Source organism: Equus quagga, chromosome 2, assembly GCF_021613505.1.
Source record: "Equus quagga isolate Etosha38 chromosome 2, UCLA_HA_Equagga_1.0, whole genome shotgun sequence".
In the NCBI taxonomy this organism is placed as follows: domain Eukaryota; kingdom Metazoa; phylum Chordata; class Mammalia; order Perissodactyla; family Equidae; genus Equus; species Equus quagga.
The window spans coordinates 80,228,021-80,250,205 of record NC_060268.1 but is presented as its reverse complement, the minus strand read 5'-3'; the positions used below and the strand labels follow the sequence as shown (position 1 = coordinate 80,250,205).

The 22,185-nt window shown below is 38.2% G+C and overlaps 1 protein-coding gene across 1 annotated transcript in view; it reads right to left on the bottom strand.

Annotated features, from left to right (window-relative positions):
- The window catches only part of CERS3 (ceramide synthase 3), a 107,080-nt gene that overhangs the window by 59,431 nt on the left and 25,464 nt on the right, over nt 1-22,185 (bottom strand). The window contains exons 3-6 of the mRNA XM_046653336.1: nt 17,504-17,618; nt 10,253-10,371; nt 4,321-4,378; nt 3,036-3,086 (exon numbers count right to left, since the gene is read on the bottom strand). Of these exons, the coding sequence (XP_046509292.1) occupies nt 3,036-3,086; nt 4,321-4,378; nt 10,253-10,371; nt 17,504-17,618 (343 nt within the window). The remainder of the gene's footprint in view (nt 1-3,035; nt 3,087-4,320; nt 4,379-10,252; nt 10,372-17,503; nt 17,619-22,185) is intronic.

Below are 22,185 nucleotides of genomic sequence, written 5' to 3'. Positions count from 1 at the left end.
AGCCTAGCCCAAATTGCTAACCTGAATCATGAGCATATAAATGGTTGTTATTTTAATGCACTAAGTTTTGGGGATAGTTTGTTACACACCAATAGTTAAGAGTAAGTTGGAGATAGAAGATGATAAGATTAGGGTTTAGCTTAGATAATGCCTAAGTACCTTATGGTCTAACCTTATTTGATTCTTTAATACTAAAGCTAACACAACAAAAGGAATAATTTTCTGGTCAATTCATCCTCCTCAACAAGGCCATAAAAGAATGAGACAGAGTTCCTGCTTTTTTCTATGACAAATAAGCCTGCATGAGACTAACCCTCCTAGTGAGAACAACTAAAAAAATTGGATAAAATACAGAAAGAACATCTGTTGGAAGGTGTCAGAGAGCAATCAAGGGGTCTAGTACCTGTGGAGCCAAGATTTCAAGGAGAAGAAAAATGCATTAAGTGAATCTTTTATTTCAAGTGAATCCTTAATTCAAGAAGTACTACAATCCTAAGCAGGATAAATTCAAACAAAACCACATCTGTGTGTATAGCATAAAGTCTGAATTTGCCAATTTATAGACAGAATGGAGCCCAGAGACTAAGAAGCAGATGAAGTTAAGTAGGACTTTTGGCATCTTATAGTGCTATTCAGCAAATTGGTGTTCAGGGTCCTGGTAAACACTGTGATCTTTTATTTAAAAGCACTGTAGGATGAGCCAGGCTTGTTGGTCTAGTGGCTAAAGTTTGGTCCTCTCAACACTTCAGCAGTCTGGGTTCACTTCCCAGTTGCAGAACCACACCACCCATCTGTCAGTTGACATGCTGTGGCAGAAGTTCACATAGAAGAACTAGAAGGACTTACAACTAGGATATACAACCACGCACTGGAGCTTTGGGGAAAAGAAAAAAGTGGGAAATTGGCAACAGATGTTAGCTCAGGGTGAATCCTTCCCTGAAAAGAAAGAAAGAAAAAAAGCACTGTAGGAGGACACACTAGGAATATGGGTAAGTTGTAAATGTATCTGCCCTCACAAAGACTGGAGTCCACATTGAATCAGTTCAATCACAGATAAAACGAAGGTGATCTGTCTCTACTCTAACTGCCTAACAGAAGTGAAAGTAAATCCTCTCAGAAGGAAGGTAATATCATCTTGAGCATCTATAATTTTTTATATACAATGTCTGTCATTCAATCAAAAGTTATCAAGCATAAGGAGACAGGAACAAAAAAGAGAACAGACCCCACAGGCAATCAAGATACTGTATTTATCAGATTTGGGCTTTAAAATAACTTTAAATATTTGGTTAAAAGGTAAAAATTTTCACTAAAGAACTGGATCCAGTAAAAGAATAATTAAATGAAAATTTGAGAACTGAAAAATACAATGACTAAAATTGTGAACTGAAAAGATGTATTTAACAGCAGAAGAGACACTGCTGAAAAAAGCACTCATGAACTGGAGGACATGAAAGTGGAAAATGTCCAGAACTGTGAAGGTCGGAGATTTTACACTACTTGCAGGTTAGCTTGCCACAGTTTCATGGGTGCTGGTAGAAGATATGAGACTCTTAGGTCAGAGACAAAGGATAGTTTATTACTCACAGTAATAGCAGTTGCCAGAGTATCATTATTTGGGCCAGTTCTCCCATCACCAATTCTCTGAGGGCTAAGTAAAGAGGGTCAGATGACATCTGCACATGCAGTGGGTGGTGTTGTAAGAGAAGAACCTCAAGCTAGGGAACATGAATCTTTCATAATGGACAGTAACATGCCTACCCTTTGCTCCAGAAGGAGACATCATCTCTATCTTCAAAGGTTGTTTGCTATACAAACATCTTTGAAAAGATAATACAGAACAAAAGGCAGTCAGTGCTTCACTTCATATGACATGCAGAAATGCAAGAGACCTGTGGAGAACTGTCTCCCAATAGACTAAAGCACAATAGGATGGAAAAAGCCTAAGAGACCTGTGGGACTTAATGTAAAAAGTCTAGCATATTAGCACATATGCAACTGGAATCAAGAGAGGACAGAGAGAAAGGAACAGAAGGAATGACTAAGAATTTTCCGAAACTGAGTGAAGACATCAAGCCATAGATTCAACAAGTGTTCTGGACACTAAGGATAAACTCAAAGAGAATCACATTTATGCATATCACAATAAAACTGCTAAAAGACAAAGACAAAATATTAAAATCAGTCAGAGAAAAAAAGATATTCTGTTCAAAGAAGCAAAAATTAAACAGACAACTGAATTCATAAAGAAAATGATGGGATCCAGAAGACAATGGAATGACATCTTTAATGTGCTCAAGAAAAAAGTGCTACCCTAGAATTCTACACCCAGCAAAAATATCCTTTTAAAAATGAAGGCAAAATCATAACATTTCAGACAAGCAAAACAAAGGGACTTCTTCAGCCAGAAGGATAATAATCCCAGATGGAAGACTAGAAATGTAGCATATAAGCAATAGCATAGAAAGGGCAATTTAATTTACAAAATAGTAATAGTAATGACTTGTATGGTTTTACATATTTAAAGGACGAGTCTCCTCCTGATTTTTCAGTGGCTGGAAAGTGGTAAGAGCACTAATTTGTATTAGATTCTAATAATTCAAGAATGCATATGGTAATCTCTTGGATAATTACTAAAAGAATACAAACATGCATAACCGAAAAGCTAATATAGGGAAGAAATGGAATAATAATTTTCTTAATAAAGCACTTATGGGACTTGACTGTCCCATAAAAAAGTAAGAAGAGAGTACAAAAAAAGGAAATGCCTCAGGTAATACAAATAAAAAATAAATAGTAAGATAGTAGATTTAAACTCAAAGACGAAATTACATTAACTGTAAAGAAACTAAAACAATAAGACAAGTGACGGATAACTAAGGAAGAAGGATGAGTAAGCTCCAATAGAGAATGAGCCAGAGGACTGCACAGAAGTGAACAGAGAGTAGGAAGAGGGCACTAAGACCCCACCCAGCGGGTAACTTGCGGGGCCTGAATGCTGCAGTAAGGAAGGGACTCTATCAAGAGGGACTCACCTGTGTGGGATAGCCATTCCAAACTTCCCGTAGGTCATATGTCCAAGGCTTCTGAAAAACAAGGAAACAAGAGAAAAAATAAGTTTGTTAGAGTCAAAGGCTGATTTTAGCAGAAAATCTAAGCTTTTCCCAATGTCATTGATAGGCGCAAAGATGCACAGTAAGACACAGACACACTTTCATCATATTCCTGTTGCTTCTGGTGCACGTCTCTCCTTCTGTAGGTATTTATACACATTCCTATACAACATCCCTGTGACATTCATAACTTCTAGTGAAGCTGGGACCAAAAACAATGCTACTTCACAGAGAAAATTACTTTTAACAACTGAATCTTCTAATGAAATTATTTCTGAACCAATGAGATTACTGCTTCTGTAGCAATAAAAATAAATATATATATATATATATATATTTTGAGGAAGATTAGCCCTGAGCTAACTACTGCCAATCCTCCTCTTTTTGCTGAGGAAGGCTGGCCCTGAGCTAACATCCATGCCCATCTTCCTCTACTTTATATGTGGGACACCTACCACAGCATGGCTTTTCCCAAGCTGTGCCACGTCCGCACCCAGGATCCGAACCGGTGAACCCCGGGCCGCCGAGAAGCGGAACGTGCAAACTTAACTGCTGTGCCACCGGGCTGGCCCAGCAATAAAAATATCTTGAGATATCTGTAGCAATAAAATATCTTAAGAGGACTCTTGAAAGGATCTCGAAAGAAATCTCTAAAAGTTGGTGAACTTTCTTTCTGTGAAAAATTTACTAAGTTTATATATCACTTAATGAGGTAATCATTTAATAATTTTTTATACAAACAATACCAAGGTAATATAGTAAGGAGAGATTTGATTTCTGATGGGTGAGTAGTGAAAGTCTTCACAGAAGAGGTGACATTTGCTATGGGACTGGAAGGAATTGGACAGTAGAGATAAAGCTGGGAAGGACAAGACATTTCTAGCAGACGCGATAAAATGTGCTAAAATCCAGAAGTGAGGGTGTACTAGGTATGTCCAGCAGATTGTCAGAAGTCCAGTTTAGTTGGTGCACAGGTTGCATGAGTGGAAACAGGGAAAGATTTAGATTTAAAAATTAACTTTGTAAATGCAAAGCTTAATGAAGGCTTTGAAAGACTGAGGAGTTGCCACTTCTCTAGGCATTAGAGTGATTAAAGGTTTAAAAGCTGGTTATTTTATTGAAAGTGTTATATCCTAAGAAATTCACAAGCAAGAATTTTAAAAATTAATGACAAATTCCAATCAAAGATATAAAAAAGACAACTTACATCATAAAGAAATACAATTCCAGCAACAGTAAGCATTAAGTAAAATGCAAATCGCCAGCTGCCAAAAGAAAGAAAAGTCTTGTAAAGGTGATTGATATCTGAGGAGAAAAACATTTGGTATGACAGAGTTTGGAAAGAATGCACATTCTGGAGTCAGACAAATCTGAGTTCATATCCTAACTCTGCCCCTTGTTAGATGGCTACAAATTTAGGTAACCTCAGGGAAACTTCACTTCTTCATCTGTAAAATGGAAATAACAAAACTTACCTCAAAATGTAAAAAGAATTGAAGATAATTTGCGGAAAGTATTGATCATAGTGCCTACCATGAAGTAAGCAACGATAAATGGTAGCTACTATTATTATGCCTAGTCCAGTTCCCGACACACAATAAACAATGGTTTGATATTAGTATTATCTAATCATTTATTTTATCCCCATTTAATTCCCAGTGAAAAAGTTTCTATGTGGCCAGACTTTAGTCTTGTTTCTGAAAAGCAGATTTTGAAAGAAAACATTTTTCTCGTATATGGAGAAGGACCTACAGATAAAGAGACTTAAAAGACACACCACCCAATGTAATCCTTGGGTCTTATTTAGATCCTGATTCAAATAAATAAACTGTAAAGAAAATTATGAGATAATCAAGGAAATTTGAACACTGAATATTTGCTGTTATTAAAGAAATTTTTTTAGTTATGATACTGGTATTGCACTGATGTTTAAAACAGAGTCCTTATCTCCTAGAGATACATATGAAAATACAAATGAAATCATAGAATGTCTGATATTTTCTTCAAAAGTAATCTTCAATAATAATTGGGCAAAGGTTGTCAAAAGGTACAAACTTCCAGTTATAAGGTAAATAAGCACTGGGGATGTGCGGTATGGTGACTATAGTTAACATTGCTATATGGCATATTTGAAAGTTGCTAAGAGAGTAAAAGTTCTCACCACAAAGAAAAAAACATTTTTTTTTCTTTTTCCTTTTTATATCTATATGAGTTGATGGACGTTAACTAAACCTATTGTGGTAATCATTTCACAATATATGTACGTCAAGTCATTGTGCTATACACGTTAAACTTATACAGTGCTGTATGTCAATCATATCTCAACAAAACGGAGAGAAAAAAAATTCACACAAAAAAATCTGTGGTGGAGGAAAGAAGCAGGCAGAAGCACAGATGACACAGGATTGCATCGAGTTAGTAAAGTTGGTGACTGATACATCACATATACACAGTTCTCTTTGACTAGTATTCCTACTTTTGCATATGTTTATAACTTTGCAAAATAAAAGTTTTTAAAAAATTACTGCTATTTTACCTGAGTGCTGAAGTAACAATAATATTAAAAATAATATTTGTTCCTTACATTTGTATAATGCCTGATAGTGCTTTTCCCAACAGACACAGATAAGTGAGAAGGAGGAATATAGGCATATATCCATTTAGTAGATGAAAAATCAGGCTCATAAGGGCTAGGCCATTTCCTCAGCTCACACAGCTGAGCAGTAACACAGCTGAAGTGGAAGCGCAGGTCTTTGGACTCTGAATCCAGCAGAATTTCCTGAACGTTGTCACTGCCTCTAAGCTAGATGACAGGTGTTCTTTGTGGCTCGTTTTGATGGAGAAAAAAGCAGGGTTCAATTACACAGAAAGTTGAACCAAAAAAATACCCAAAAGGCATTTTACCAAATGATCCAGTTGAGACCAGTCTGAACTTGTTTTATTTACGGCTGGTCCAGTGAAGGCCCACTCTTAGATGTAGAGAGCATTTCCTTGGCTCCCTGGATAATCTTGGCCAAACAGGAAGCACAAAACAGAGGACATGATAAGACCTGCCAGCCACAAAGGAAGCCATATGTCTAGGGCACATCTTATATTATTTGTTTCTCAAACATTTACTGACCTCTTGACTCTGTGCTGGGCACTGTGCTAAGGACACACATGTGAGCACATTTTACCTTCCCAACAAGCTCATGAAGTAGGTTCTATAATTAGCCCCTTTTTATGGATTGTTGCTTGACTCTCACAACAACCCTAAATGGTAGATAAGATGACTACTACTAAAGGACACTAAGGTTGAGAGAGATGGTACAACTCATCCAAGGCTGTACAGTAACAACCAGATGCAAGAGTAAAACCCAAGTTTCACATTTTTCTGGACCAGTCCTATCAGTTGTCATTACACTGCACCAGGGCATCTCAAAGCATGCACTAGGGGCCCTGACATCAAGATATTTTCATAATACTACTGAAATGTTATTTGCCATTTTCACTCTTATTCCCTCACAAGCACAGAGTGGAGATTTCCAGAGGCTACATGACAGGTGATGGCATCATTGCTCTGAGAGCTGATGAATCGTGTGCTTGTGTAGTTTTATGTTTTATAAATGTCTCAATTTTAATTTCTAATACAGTAAATATCGGTAGGTCTAATCCACACAAGCAAATTCTCTTTGCAGTCTTGAACAGCTTTTAAGAGAACAAAGGGTTCCTGAAACCAAAAAGTTAAGTACTGCTGTCCTTCACTAGTAACAAGACGAATAGTGACGCACTTGTCGACGCTATTTTACTTGCTTCAAATGAATCTAAGGTACTCAAACTTACTTTTTCTCCAGGAAAGGCTGAGACAAACAAAATTGTGGGGAAAAAAAAACTCTTGGGAAAAAATCCAGAAAGTGTTAGGTTAAGATGCTAATAAGTGAAAGAAGATAAGACTGCATGGTGAAGTCAGGGAGGAACTTGACAGAGTGAACTCAGGCCAATGGTGAGAGAAGCTGACAGGGCCAGATTTGGGGCCCAACAGTGAGAGTGGCTGACTGGAGCAGGTTGTGGCTCTGCCCAGAGCCAGCTAGGGTACGGTGGCAGTCCACCCAGTAGAAAGAGAACTCCTCCCTCCAGCACTGAGGAGCTCCCTTGCCTGTATACATCAGGTAGTTGGAAACTACCAGGTATTTTTATTTATTTATTTATTTTTGGTGAGGAAGACTGGCTCTGAGCTAACATCTGTTGCCAATCTTCCTCTTTTTGCTTGAGGAAGATTGTCGCTGAGCTAACATCTGTAGCAATCTTCCTCTATTTTGTACGTGGGATACCACTACAGCATGGTTTGATGAGCAGTGCATAGGTCTGTGCCTGGGATCTGAACCTTTGAAGCAGAGCACATGAACTTAACCACTACGCCACTGGGTCGGCCCCAACTACCAGGTATTTTTATAATAAACTTCTCATTGCTAGATGGAAATGCTTATTCTAAAAGAATAGTGGTCAGCTAATATGGAAATTGATTTGAGAATAAAGGATCCATTATGGATTGAAATCCTGAAGGCTGTGCAACAGGGCTTAGGGGTCATCATTAATGAAAGTAAGCAAGGAAACAACACACTGAACTTAAGGTATTAGAGGCTAATTCATCCTGATATTATAGAGGAGCGTCTGCCAGTTGGAGAGTAATTTGTAAAGCTCGGCATTGGGAAATAAGTTTCCTGAGATTTCCAAGATGCCTGGGACTAGGTATCTCCTGCCATGATTCCTGTTGCACATCCTATAGTTGATGGAATAAAGTGCAATCCCTATACAATTAAATAATTTGACATTTTGCTTTGTCTATTTATTTAGTCCATAATAACTTTTAACAGTTATCTGACTTCAAGGAAATTAGTGATATTGCTAAAGAATAAGATAAAGCTTAAATTTTATACGTTGGCACCTTCCTATTTCCTGAATACAATGTATAATTTTCCGCTTTGTGCCTTTATCTTACTTGAAACATACAGCCCTCAAATCCTGCTTTCTCTTCTCATGGAAATCCCAACCCAATCCTCAAGGTCCAGCTTAGGTCTAATCTCCTCTAAAAAGTCTCTCAGCTGTGTTCAGCCCTACTGTTGCCATCTCCTCTTAATGCCCACAGTGAATCTAAACACAACTGTGGATTGCAGGTATATACGTCTATGTGCCCCACTGGGGTGGAATAACAATAGATGTTTTGGTTTCGTAATTGATAGTCTCGTCTCCTTCATTAGCTGATTAACGCTAGTGACCATGCCTCCCCCTTTTACTTCCCTCTTAAAATCTAGAACTCCACACAGTCTAGGATAGTACCACTTACAGAGAAGATAGTCAACACAACCCTGTGCATTGCCTGACTGATTGATAAGGGCAACGCAAAACTCTCTTCACCTGAATTCTGTGGCCAACTTTCAATGGTCTCACTGACAGCCAGATTCCCAAACTTGGGCCCTGTTGACCCAAACACTTAATTGATGTAGGGGGTTCCTGCTTGCTAAGAGGTAAGCATTAGGTGGCAGGAGGTGGTTCGATGGAGCAGAAAGAGTATCAGAAAAGGAGTCAGATGACCTGAGTGCAAGAGCCCTGCCAACAGCCAGGTGACCCTGAGCAAGTTCCTTAAACTGGAATGGACATGTAGTTTCTCATTCATTTTTTCTCTCAGTTTTATTGAGATACAATTGACAGACAGCCTGTGTAAGTTTAATAGCTTCTCACTTCTTACAGAAGGCTAACCCCACCTTCCCTGACTTGTCTCACATCATTGGTGGTGGATCAAACATTACTTATAAACTGTAAGGCACTATACAGTACATGAAATTACCAGAGAATTTCATTGGTCTGCCAGAAAGAATGAATGAACGTCAGCAGGGAACAGGAAGATGTAATGTGAGACCAGTTCTATTTTGTAGTGTTTTGTAGCGATGGTTTAGAGAGATTCACTTATGCCAAGCTGACATTAGTGGCCATACAGTATTAACCAATCTCTCCAGAGCTAAAAATAAGAGAGAAGCTAGTTAGAAAACAAACCAGGCCATACACCTTGAGTCCCTGTGGGAAGGCAATGGAAGCCTGTGATGAGAAATGAGGGTTTGTTTCGAGACACCCTGAAGACTTGGTCTTTGCCTCTAAACATCACCAGCACCACAGCTGGATGAGAGTACTCAGGAATGTATAGGTAAATTAAAGGAAGCCACTAAAGCTTAGCCTCTCACAGGCTCTGTTTATTTATTTGAGAGTCTTACATCAGCTCTCTATTCATTTCACCATCAAAACAAAAATATCTGATGAAAGTCATTAGGCAATGTGAGGACCTTAAGAAACAGGCAGAAAGAAGGAATACTATTGGTGTGTAGAATGTGTCATTAAACACAACCCAACCAACACGCATTTGTCTGGATGTAAACAGGAACAAAGCAGGAGCAATAACCTAGTCTACCTTTTTTGCACAGGTGTCAGTTTCTGCCAAGGGAGTGACCTAAAGTACCACAATATTCTACAAGAGGGGAAAAAACAGAGCTCAAATGAAACCAAAAATAAGTGCAAGGCAGCTTCACTGCCCTCAGAACCTATCAAAGTAGCCAAGCTTTGGCAAAAAATCCTACTTGGTGTCCCAGCCCACCCTGACCCCTCTTCTAAACAAACCGGGAAACCCAGAGGAACTGGCCATCCAATCCACTGGCAAGGGATGAGAAAAATGAGCCAACTGAGACAGAAGTCCTCTCAGTTAGTGTTGTGCAAGGAGAACAGACATCCTCTAAGACATTCTCTGCTCTTATAATGTGATATAATAATTACAATGTGATTGGAAACAGGTGATAAAGTCTTGTGAACTAGGGTCAATCTCTACCCTAGAAAAGGTAAATACCAGTTAAGACATTTTAATTACTTTTCTGGACTTCAAGATAAGTACACAATATCTCCTGTTCATCTTAGAGAGTTCATAACTTGTCCCATTTCATAGAGAAGGAAACTGACACAGAGAGGGCAACAAGCAAATAGCCTAAAACACCTAATTGGTAAGTGACACATCTGGACTCGAACCTTTCTTCTGCTCCAACTTCAGTGTTCTTTCTGAGATGACTGTTTTGCTTTGTATAAAATTGTATCATTTCAAAAGCTTTTCCTGTCCTTCTTACCAAGCTTCCTGGAATTTCTTCACCTTGCAAGGCCTGTCTTGATTCCGTCGACTCCTAAACCATCTTTCGACCTGGCGTTCTGTCAAGTTACATTTCTTTGCCAGTCCATAAATATCAGCCTGAAAAGAGATGACACGAATGAATGAGTGATGAAGAGCAGAATCAGACTGGCAGGCACTTAAGAGACAGTGAGTTTGGGTTATAAGAGCTTGTATGCTGGGGAATAGAGAGATTTCGCATTAGATGTTGAGCCAGTGAATTTACCTGTTTTGCTTATGGAATCACACACACACAAACACAAGTGCACACACACACACACATACAACAAAAAAGAGAGAGAAGGTTAGTAACCCAGCACTCTAAGTTACTAAGTCAGATCAATTCTCCATAAGGTGGTAGCAACCCATAAGTTCAAGTTGCACACTCGTTCAGCTCAATTTTATTCAGTGCTTCCTAGGTGCTGGGCAGAGAAGTACAGTTTAAGATGTCCATTGAATCCAATCTCCATTTTTCCTATGAGGAAAGTGGAACCCTGAGAGTTTTAGCAACTTGTCCAAGATGTAGAATTAGTAGCAAAGTATGGACAAGAACTTAGGCTAGTGTGCTTTCTGTTATTTCACATAACCTTTCCAACAGCTCCCACAGGAAAACCTCACACAGGTGTTGGCCATCGCACTCACATTGAATCAGATGTAGAGCCTATTTCAAACTAATTTGAAATAAGTCCTATCACAAAAAATAGTGACTGAAGAATATAATAACAATTATTGCTTCTCTTCTAGGAAGAAGAAGTTATAGGTTATGATTTAAAATTGGAAACAATATGGATGATGGATTAGCTCAAAGGTCACAAACTTGAAGTTCTTCTAGGGCCAGATAAGAAACAGAAATGATTGAATGGACCAGGTCTGTTTCATAGTGGGATTCTAAATTGTGTTCTTTCAACACAGGCATGTTTTGTATGTTAAACCTACAGTACTCACCACTTCTACAATGAAATAAGCTCTGTAATTTTTTTTTTTGAAACACTAGCCCTCTTAATCTTTCATTTCCCAATGTGAGTACAAGAAATATTTCAGTTTCCTCTTAAATTTACTATGAGAAAAATAAAATTGCATAAAACGGACTCTCAGCTTCTGTATTGAGGAAATAAGCAGGAGCCACATGGATGCAGCCAACAGAAATGCACATGCTCCGTCCCCAGGGAGCAGCTGTGACCACTCTCTGGCTGGCGGCTCCCGGAGTGAAAGAGCAGTCCCAGGATTTCGATGTGAAGTTGCTAGGTTTTTTTAACGTTGACCAATATCTCAAAGCACATTTAAACCAACTGTGGACTTGCATTGCGAGGGCCAAACAAAGCCTGCCCAAGGGCCTGATGGCTGGATGCCACAGTTTGTCATCAGCTGTCTAGCTTCTATTTTTTTGTGCATAGCTCATATAATTGTTCAGGTGCACATGGCAATGGTAGATAAAATTCATAAAGAAGCTCTCATGCTGAAGACTAACTGCAGCTTCTATGTGCCTACGAAACTGCTAGCCTATTACTTAAACTGAGATAAGGAAAGCAAAACAAAACAAAAACAGGATATGGCCCATTTGCACTTGGTTTCCCTGTAAACTGCCCTCTCTAATTCCTATTCTTTTATAGGTCAAGGGTTCACTCACTGTTGTTTTGTTTTGAGGAGACTGAGTTGGCAACTATTGATTGCTGCCTACTTCTTGCAGGCCTTGCGCTAGGCACGGGAGATCTAAGCGAACGAGACTGATGCTGGCCTCCCCTTCGCAGGGTAAAGTCTACCTGGTAAGAAGTCAGAAAAAAAAAACCCACAGAGAATTCTAACAAAATACAACGACTGTTAAATAAGGGGCAATTAGGGTGCTATGGGACCTAGCTTTATGTAGACAGTTCCTGGAAGTTACACTTAAGCTGAACCGTGAAACATGCCGCAAGAAGAGAGGATAAAGAAGAAAGAGTGTCCTGGCAGAGGGACCAGCATGTGCAGTGGTCTGGAGATGAGAGCATGGGTGAGCAGGGAACACTTGCGCAGGGTAGAAACCTACAAAGCGTAGAGGAGGGAAGATGTGGCCGGGGTCACCACAAGGAGGGCATTGTCTGGGATTTATCTTGTGGGTTATAGGATGTTTGTATTTTTAAAGTCCCCCCCTTGAAGTGTGTAAAGAATGAAGAAGCGAGAGTGAGACTGGAGGTGGAGACTGTGTCCACTTTGCCCTTTTGTCCCAGGCCTCTGCTCCTCTGCTCTCACAGCAAGGCCCCAGCCTCACGGCAGGACAAGTTTGGAGGTTTGGATTCTCTAACCCAGACAGACCATGTTTATCACACTCCCCGGCAGGAAGAAAGAACACAGCACATATTGAGGCAATAGGATATGGCAGGCAACTGAAAACAGAGGATCCAGTTCTGCCACTTTCTAGCTATGCAGTAATGTCTTGAGCATTACTCTGACACCCTGTGGAAAACGGGGTAGTAACAATGAGTGTTCACTTCTTCCTCACAGGAACAGTACAGGCTCTGGGGGCTCCTGGAAGTGAATGTACTTTATGTGGGGGATCAGAATTGGCCACTCCAAAATGTGTTTCTTTGGCTTGATCATTTTTAAGAACAAAAGACCAAAAGAAACTTTGACATCCCCCTCCAAATGCCTAAAAGAATTTAAAAGAGAAGGGCCTGTTCCAGGAAGGAGCTAATACATAAGCTCCTACATAAGCTATATGAGCTAACATATAACTATAATGTAATAGAAAATGTATCTCCCAGGTCACATTGTCTATAGTTGGCACATTTGCATGTCCATCTCCATGTAAACTGCCTCCTTCCTCCCCCTCGAAGCTCCCGATTACTACCCCAACACCCTCCTTTGTCTTTAGCTAAAAATGGTATTTAAGGTAGCGACCTCAGCCGTTCTGGTGAGTTGCTCAGTTTTCCTGGGTTTCTCCCATGTATACATGTTACAAAGCCTTGTATGATTTTTTCCTGTTATTCTGTCTAATGTCAATTTAATTCTTAGGCCAGCCAGAAGGACCTAGAGAGGGTAGAGGAATTGTCTTCCTCCCCTCCATGTATAAATTATCATGTGCTAGGTCAGTGCTAGAGATACAACGGAACCCAGAAAGGAGACCACAGACTGAAAAGTATTTAAGAAAAACTATTCTTTTACTTCTAAAATAATTCACACGTAAACAGATCCCCCAAACAGAGGACATAATTCACATCCTTTCACTTGGTCCACAGCAGGACATGTTCTGAAATTCTTAGTTCTATATCCTGTAAGGTTGTCGACTGAAAGGGCTCTGGGTCTAACTTAACTGTTTTAATAGTTTTATTCATTCAATCATTAAAAATACCTAGTGAGCCTCTACTCACTAGTGCGAGGCACTATTCTAGACGCTAGAGAATCAGCAGTGAGCAAACAAAGTCCCTACCTGCCCTCATACTAGAATTTTCCCAGATCTGAGAACAACCCAATTTTATTATCTCATCATTTCTACAGATATCTGCTTTAAAAATGTATCTAGAAGATAGCAATCAAACATGATTTGAAGCTTTTTTTTTTTTTTTCTGTTTTGGAGCACAGATGAATCTGGTTGAAAGTCAGTCTTGGCACACTGGCCTTGTACACTACCATATTTTTGGGATAGAAATCCTCTTGCAAACAAAAGTGTTTAGAAGTATTTTCTTATTAATACATGAAATAGTATTTATTGAACACCTACAAAGCACAGAAAATTGTGCAAAATGTTACGGGAACAAGCATAATTAAGAAACAAATGATGTTCCCTTGGAATAATTTAAGTTGGGAAGACCTTTGAAAATGCTCCTGCAGAAGTCAGAGTATGATAGGCACAGACTACAAATAAGAACAGCTGACCTTCACTATGTGCCAGGCATCTGCCATGTGTGAGGCACTATTCTAAGTCCTTAATTCAACCCTCACAAGAGCCCTGTGAGAGAAGCACTGTTATCATGCTCAATTCACGGAGGAGGAAACTGAGGCTCAGAGCAGTTACTCCACCCATCTCCACACACTGTCTGCAGCAGAGCCAGAGTCTGGACCGCACAGTCTGTCCTCGCAATCTGTATTTTTAGCCTCTACACTATGGAGAGCGAAGGGAGGCCTCCCAAGCAGACCCTCAAGGAGCAGTATATCCTGAAGGAATGGCACTGAGTGGGGCCAAGAGACCTGGCTCCCTGACTCAAAACAAACCCTCTGGGACGGTGGAGGAGTCATCCAACTTCCAACTCCTATGTGTCTCACCTGTAAATAAATTGGACTAGAGAGCTTTTTGCTCTAAGAATGTTGCAATCTGTGGACGAGACAAGCTAGCAAACTGGAATGCCCTATGGACCATAATAATTGGCTTTATGTCAGTCTTACAGGGCAACATTTTCTTTAGATCTGCTCCAGAACTACATACTTATTTGTTCTGCATTAGTTCTCATTGTGTTTTTGCTGAGGGAAAGGGTTAGATAATAAATTCTGATGTTACTCCATTTTATCAATAGCAGAATAATTGATCCGGTAGACAGAGCTATTGATCTGTTATTGTGGCTCTTTCCCAACACATCTTAAAGATGTTATTGAGATATAAATATATAGAGAGACACACACACATATAAATAATGGACACAAAGCTGCACATACACAATCATAAAAGAATTGTGAGAAATCATTGATCAAAACTCTCACTGGTGGTACAGTACTTTGGCCCTCATCAACACCATGTTATACGTGGCTGTGCTAACCAGTCCAGAATCGATACTGTGTATAGCGAAATGTTTTTGTTTTATTGGTGCAATCTATAGCGCTGAAGAAGCATCCTGGGACTCCTTTGCTCAACTGTTCTAATAAAGACAGGCGTTTTCTCCATGTATTACCAATGCAAGGTTCTGCCCCGACAGCTTTGAAACTCTTTGTTAGAGGTAATACCCATATCTTGAATTAGTACAAAACTTTTGTTAGTTTCCCCAGCAACTTGTCTTACCTCAGCCATAAATTAAGCAAAATGCTAGCTGTGTGACATTGGCCAAATTAATACGTGGAGATATTGTGAGATTATTTTGTTTCCACATCTGAAATCACTATGAAGTCATGTACTTTGCCTTCCTCTATTATAGTCTATCTTCCTAAGTTTTAGTACTTTTAATCTATGGGCATTTTACTGGCCATCTTTTTATCTTGATCTGCTATGCAAACACTGCCTCAATTTTGTAATCCATGAGCAATATAAATTAGGAGTCTTAATTATTTTCCTTCATCTTCTTGATTTAGTAGATAAAGCTTTCTAACACTTTGGGGTTGATGTATAACATTTCTTCTTTTACCTGATGTAAATGATCAAATCATATCTACATTATGCTAACGGTCCTATCAATTGAGTTAGAATAATTCATACAAACACAGCTCCAGTCTTTGACATACATTGTTAACATTTTATTCAGGATAAAGAAATCACTTGGGCATAGTAGAAACAGCAATGGACAGGCAGTCATGGGGCAGGTTCCAGCTTTGGATTCAGCAATAATTAGCCATATGACCTTGGAAAGCTCATTTCCTCTTATTAGACCTTAATTCCCTCATCTCAATCAGGAAGAGGAATGATTACCTAATCTTAAATCTCTTCCAGCTTTTATTAGTTTTTCTTTAACTATCACATGGCTATTTTCTCTCTGTAGCAGGGAAACTTGATCAGGACCAAATTTTCTACATAATTTTAAATATCCTAAAAATTTGACTGGAAGCTCTTGCTATAGCGAGCACAGCAAGTGACACACAGCATAGCGCTGCTCTTCACATTTTATACAAGGTATTACCAAAGTTAGTTATTCTCAAACACAAACAGAGAAGGATAATAAAGACTCTGAAAGAGTCCTAATTCTTCATAAACACAGCTAAATAATTTCTCTTTTGAAAAATGTAAAATGATGCTTAGGCACTATTATCACCAGTGGCAACAATAGCATTTAGATGAACAACGGCAGCCTTTTAGGGCATGTGGAAATAAAGGACATGTGGCAATGGCTTGTCAGACTGTCCTCATTTTAGAAAATAAAAGAAGTCAAATACAGAAGCTGGGGGCAGAAGAAATCAAAAGACAGTGCAGGCTAGCCATGAACAATTGTGGACATGATGCCTTGCACTGTGCAGTCAAATCTCAATGTACCTTCTTCACGCAGAGCCCACCAGGCCGACAAAAGAAATGGTCATAGTAGAAGCAAGTGAATCCAGTAAATAAAGTTCAGGACTTTAAAAATCTATCTATCCTAAAACTGTGTTAGTATATACTCTTTTAAAATTACTGGTGATAGCTGTTTGTATTCCTCATAGAGGATGTGCCAATTTTAGAGTTTTTATTTCATCTTTCATTTTAACTATGGAGGTATAATGAAATTAGACCTCCCTAGAAACTTTTTTTAATAACTATTAGATTAAAACATTTTCTATGGTACGTAAACATGCAGTGCACAATATTTCATAAAGTGCATCTTCTATTGTGAAGACAATTCTGACTCTCCTAGAAATTCTATTTCTGGAGATTGGGCAGGAGCACAGCATATTTCTGAGTGCAGCGAAGCCTTGGATGAAATAAAGGGCCTTACTCATGAAAGCCATCCCAATGGACACTTTTATAATGTGTGTAATGTATATTGATGGAGCCACAATCATCAGAAGTGTCAGATATGGGCTACTCTGCCTTAGCAATGGTCTTTTTTGATCAGTATACTTTGTATATATCCTATCATTAAAAATTAAATTTTGAGGGGCTGGCCTGGTGGCATGGTGGTTAAGTTCGTGTGCTCCACTTTGGCGGTCTAGGGTTTGCAGGTTTGGATCCCAGGTGTGGACCTACACATCACTCATCAAGCCATGCTGTGGTGGCATCCCACATACAAAAAATAGAGAAAGATTGGCACAGATGTTAGCTCAGCACCAGCCTTCATCATACATACACACACACACACAAATTAAATTCTGATCTTTATACCCAAATTATGGCATTGATTGTTAGAGTTTAATACTATAGTTGAACACAATAGTTCAACCATTAATGTTTGTTATTTTATATTATGCTCAGAACACTGTATAACCTGTCAATAGAGAAAAAAATCCAAATGAATCAAATCATTTGCCGGTCAACTGAAACAGATATCTTGCACAGAAGAGGAAAGCCATAAATGACTGAAACATTGAGAAAGGAGACTTTTAAATCTAAAAAGAAAGAATTTGTACTTACTTGAGATGGTTGCCTTGTGGAATGTTTGAAAAAATTCTCTAAGGTGGCATTTGGTATAATCTTTCGAACTTTCTCTTTAATGCCTAACATTTTTGCTAGAGGTAGACCAATAAACCTACAAAAATATGAAAGGAAGTAAGTTCAAAATCTGAGAATGAATCTGCAATGACACCAGAAAACTCAAGCAGTAACTTTAATTCCAAATGAAAGATCAGTCATTGGTTCATGTTGTCATTGGGCTATCTATAACCAACACCTGCCTTGCAGAAGTTCAAGGAGAGGGGCCTGCCCAGTGGCGCAGCGGTTAAGTGTGCATGTTCTGCTTCGGCAGCCCAGGCTTGCCAGTTCAGATCCCGGGTGTGGACATGGCACCACTTGGCAAGCCATTCTGTGGTAGGCATCCCACATATAAAGTAGAGGAAGATGGGCATGGATGTTAGCTCAGGGCCAGCCTTCCTCAGCAAAAAGAGGAGGATTGGCAGCAGTTAGCTCAGGGCTAACCTTCCTCAAAAAAAAAAAGTTCAAGGAGAGCAAAGTTTGAAAACTTTTATACACGCAATAACTTAAAAAGGTAAAATACTTACACAGGTCTAAAATCCATTTTATGTAAATCCAAATATACTTATACACCAGATCCAGAACTTCCAGATCCCAACTTCCAGATGGACTAAGTTCTCCTGGAAGTGGCCCATACATTTCAGAGACATATAAAAACAAACTAATTATGCACCAGATGTACATAGAGCAATGTGGATAGATCATAAAACACAGTGCTGTGTTTAAGAAAAAGAAGAAACAGAATAAGGTCTTATCATCATATCATTTATGTCAACTAACAATACCTGCACTTTATATTTATGCATATGTTTTACTGAGCTATACAAACAAGCTATCAAATACATTAGAAGCTAGCAGGGAGGTGCATGGGACTAGGAAATGGGGATAAAAGGTAATTAATGAAAAAGTTAATTCAAATCAATCAATCAAAAGAGGTCTTACACAGACCAAAGACAGCATGCTATGATTTGAGGATTATGATTAATTCTCCCTTTGCATAAAAGGTCCAAATAAAACTAAGATGTCCTTAAAACTAATAAAGTCTCAAAAAACATAGTTGGCAGGGTTTCGGATAAATAATGGAATTGGTTCACTTATCCAACCTACTAGTTGAAAATTTTTATTGGGGAAAACAATCATTGCTTTTATTAGCAGAATAACACAAATACAGAATGGTTTAATATGAAAGTGTTCTCAATCATGTTCACTCAATGCTATTTCCTCAAGGGTTAGAAATGAAGAAATTAGGAAAAATAAAAAAGCACAGCAGAATTGAGCCAAAGAAGATTTATGCAGAAAGGGAATACGACAAATCTCAAAGCCAAATGAAGTATAATATTCCCCTCTAGAGGGTCATGTGAGGGATAACTATACGGATAAGCATATGCAGCGGATAAACATTTATATCCATAGCACATTTTCTGATATGAGGAATACGTCTACATTAAAATCACTAATTTAAACAAGAAAGAGAAATATGGTTCTGTTTGTTAACATGTCCAGCCTTCAAAGATGGAAATAACATTTTCAATAGAACAGAGGAAGTATATAAATACAGTTTTCTACTTCAGCATTATCCTTCCTTTTCAAATAAATCTAGAAAATCAATCACTTCATCAATGTAAGTGTAACTAAGTATGAATGGGTACTTAATTTAAAATCTATTTTGAAAAAGGAGAGAAGAAGGAAGCACAACAAATATCTGATAAACTGAACTGAAAAGAGAAGGGAAATGACAGATCTTAGCTCTAGAAAGACCTTAGAGGTTAATTTGCCTGAACTTTCATTTTATTGACATTGAATAGAAAAAAAATGTCCAAGAGGAAGAAAAAAGAATGTAAACTTAAGCTGCCATGTCAATGGTTCAAAGTTAGGTTAATTACCAGGGAATGAGTCTCTTAGGTTTGCCACTAATGCAGAACTGAGCCTTCAGAAGCCCTCTCTTCATCTAGCACTGCATCAGTTACCTGTGAGCCAAAAGCCAGCAATCCCAGATGGCCCTCCCCACTCTTTTTTCTGATATTCTTTCGTAGAATAAAAGGAAGGCAGACCTAGGCAGATGTTAAGTATTTGAAGTTTAAATACATCTCTTAAATAGAAATAATAGCCTACTAGCATAAGATTGATTCCCAGTTCCTAAAGATTCAAAGACTCTTTGACCAGAGTTTAATCAGAGGGTTTTATATGAGAGAACAAAATATCTGGAGCAACGAAGTCTCAGGTAACACTTAAGGCTAATGTGCGTATTTTGAGACTGTTTCAATTGCGGACAGTCAGTAAAAATCCTTTTTTCAACTCCTGTAAATTGCTATACCTACCTTTATTTAAAGAATAATGGACACACTATCTCATCATGCCCTTATGTTGCTAAGCGGAAATGGCAGAGGTGGGGAGTCTATTCATTGTCTAGGTAAGTAATAGAAAAAAAGATTACCTTCTGATTTTAGCTACTCCACCTCTGCCCTGGACCCTTCTGGGGCTACAATTTACTTCAAGATAACGTGTTTATTCCACAAGTGTTTACATTTGAGTAGCTTAGATCTCCTTTAAATCACACTTTGGACACATAAAAGAATGCATAGAACAGTCTGGATAAACTAGTTAGAAACTGTTATTCTAGACCACCTCCGCCCCGCAAAAAAAGAAAATCAAAATAACAAGCCACAAACTAAAACTTGTAAGGAAAGGAAATCCTAAATACAAAGCAAATGTCAGTCACTTTCAAATGATCTACTTGTTTGTTCTTTATTAGTTCTGTCTCTCTACTCTTGCTTTTCTAGGAAGAGACGATACTTCTTGATCTTAAATAGCTTCTGACTAGCAGAAAGGATAAAAATGGGCCAGCCAAATCACAACTCCTGGTCACTTCATAGAATAAGAAAGTATAAAATAAATACAGGCTGGAACAAAAGAAGGAAGCCTTCTTGTGACAAACATATCATAGGATATACTGAAACATATTGTCAAATTTACATGCATTTTTAACATAGTTCAGAAAATTTCACATTTGCTATCATCCCTTTAGACATCTCTTCTGCATTCCCAAGAGATATTAATTTACTCTTTTTTTCCCCTGAGGAGTATTTCATTGTAAAATTCCAAAAAGTACTGGTCTAGGGAAAAACAAAAACCCAACAATCCTGAATCTGGTGTCATAACACATGGGTTCAAGTCCCAGATCTACCCCTTACATACTAACTGTGTGACCATGGCCAGGTCACTTACTTCTCATTTTCTCCACTGAGATCATACCACCTGCAATTTTATATTCTTCTTAAACTATAAGTTTATATTAAAATTAAAGATATAAATAATGTTTTATTTATAAGTGGTTGAATCTAATGCAAATGATACAGAATCCCTGGAAAAAAATGTAAACATATTTCAAAAAGCATGATCTCTCTCCCATGTTAAATTTTCCTTCCTTCTATCGCATTAAAAGTGATACGAAAGTGGGGAGAGAGGAGGGAGAAAGGGGTGACTAGGCACATATGCGTAGTGATGGATTATAATTAGTCTTTGGGTGGTGAACATGATGTAATCTACACAGAATTTGAAATATATTATGATGTACATCTGAAAGTTATATAATGTTAGAATCCAATGTCACTGCTATAAAAACAAAAATTTAAATTAAAAAAATAAAGTGAAAAGACAAAAAAAACAGTGATATGAGACTAGCGGAACAACATATAGTTTTCTGGAGAGTCACAGAATGGAAAAAGCTAAGAGTAGCTTATTGGGAGTTAAAGTTATAAGAAGATAGGAAAGATGATATAGACTCTACTTAAGCCCTTGAGACGCAGAAAGAATGGTCCTAGGAATTAAAAGAGGATTAGATTCTTCCTGATTGTTGCTGGCAAGGCCAAGACCAAGACATAATAAGTTTGTCCTCCACAGCTGTGCTGCTTTGGCAACCAAAAAGAATTTTTCTAGTTCACTGTCTTGATCAAAATGTAAAAATTGGAGCTGTCCACCAAAAAGTAGGAAATTTCCAATGAAATTAAGTATAGCACCTGGATGCCACATTTAAAGATCACCAGACACTATGCAAGAAAAGCAAGTATTTCAGGATAGTAAAGAGTAATTTGCTAATTTGGAAGTGCAGTGGCAAAATTCTACTTTATTTAAGAATTCTTTGACAAATTCAAACGTGAGTTAAAAGTAGAATTAACTGTCAAAAAAGAAGAAAATTTTCAAGTGTTCTTAGCTAGGGTTTAGTGGTGTCCAGGGAGAAAGCCTCTTCCTCTCAATAGGAATAGCACATTGTTGGCCCCAGTGAAGTTGTTATTTGTACAACCACCTTTGGGAGAGTCCACACGAAACAGAGTTGGTCAAACTAACTCTTGACATAAGGACCCTGCAAATGGTTACAAACATATGACCTTCATTACAGTTAGTCTTGGACAAAATGATCTTTATCATATTTTGTCTTAAGTTTTTCCAACTCGATATTTGAATATTCTCTTTGCTCCAAAAAAATTAATGTGCTAATAACAGTTTTTTGAAATAGAGACAACTACAGAGATTATAGATGAACATTTGTCTCCTGTTATCATAACACTGTACAGTTTTAATAAAAAGGTTGGAAGTAATATATATTTAAATTAAACTACGAAAAAGAA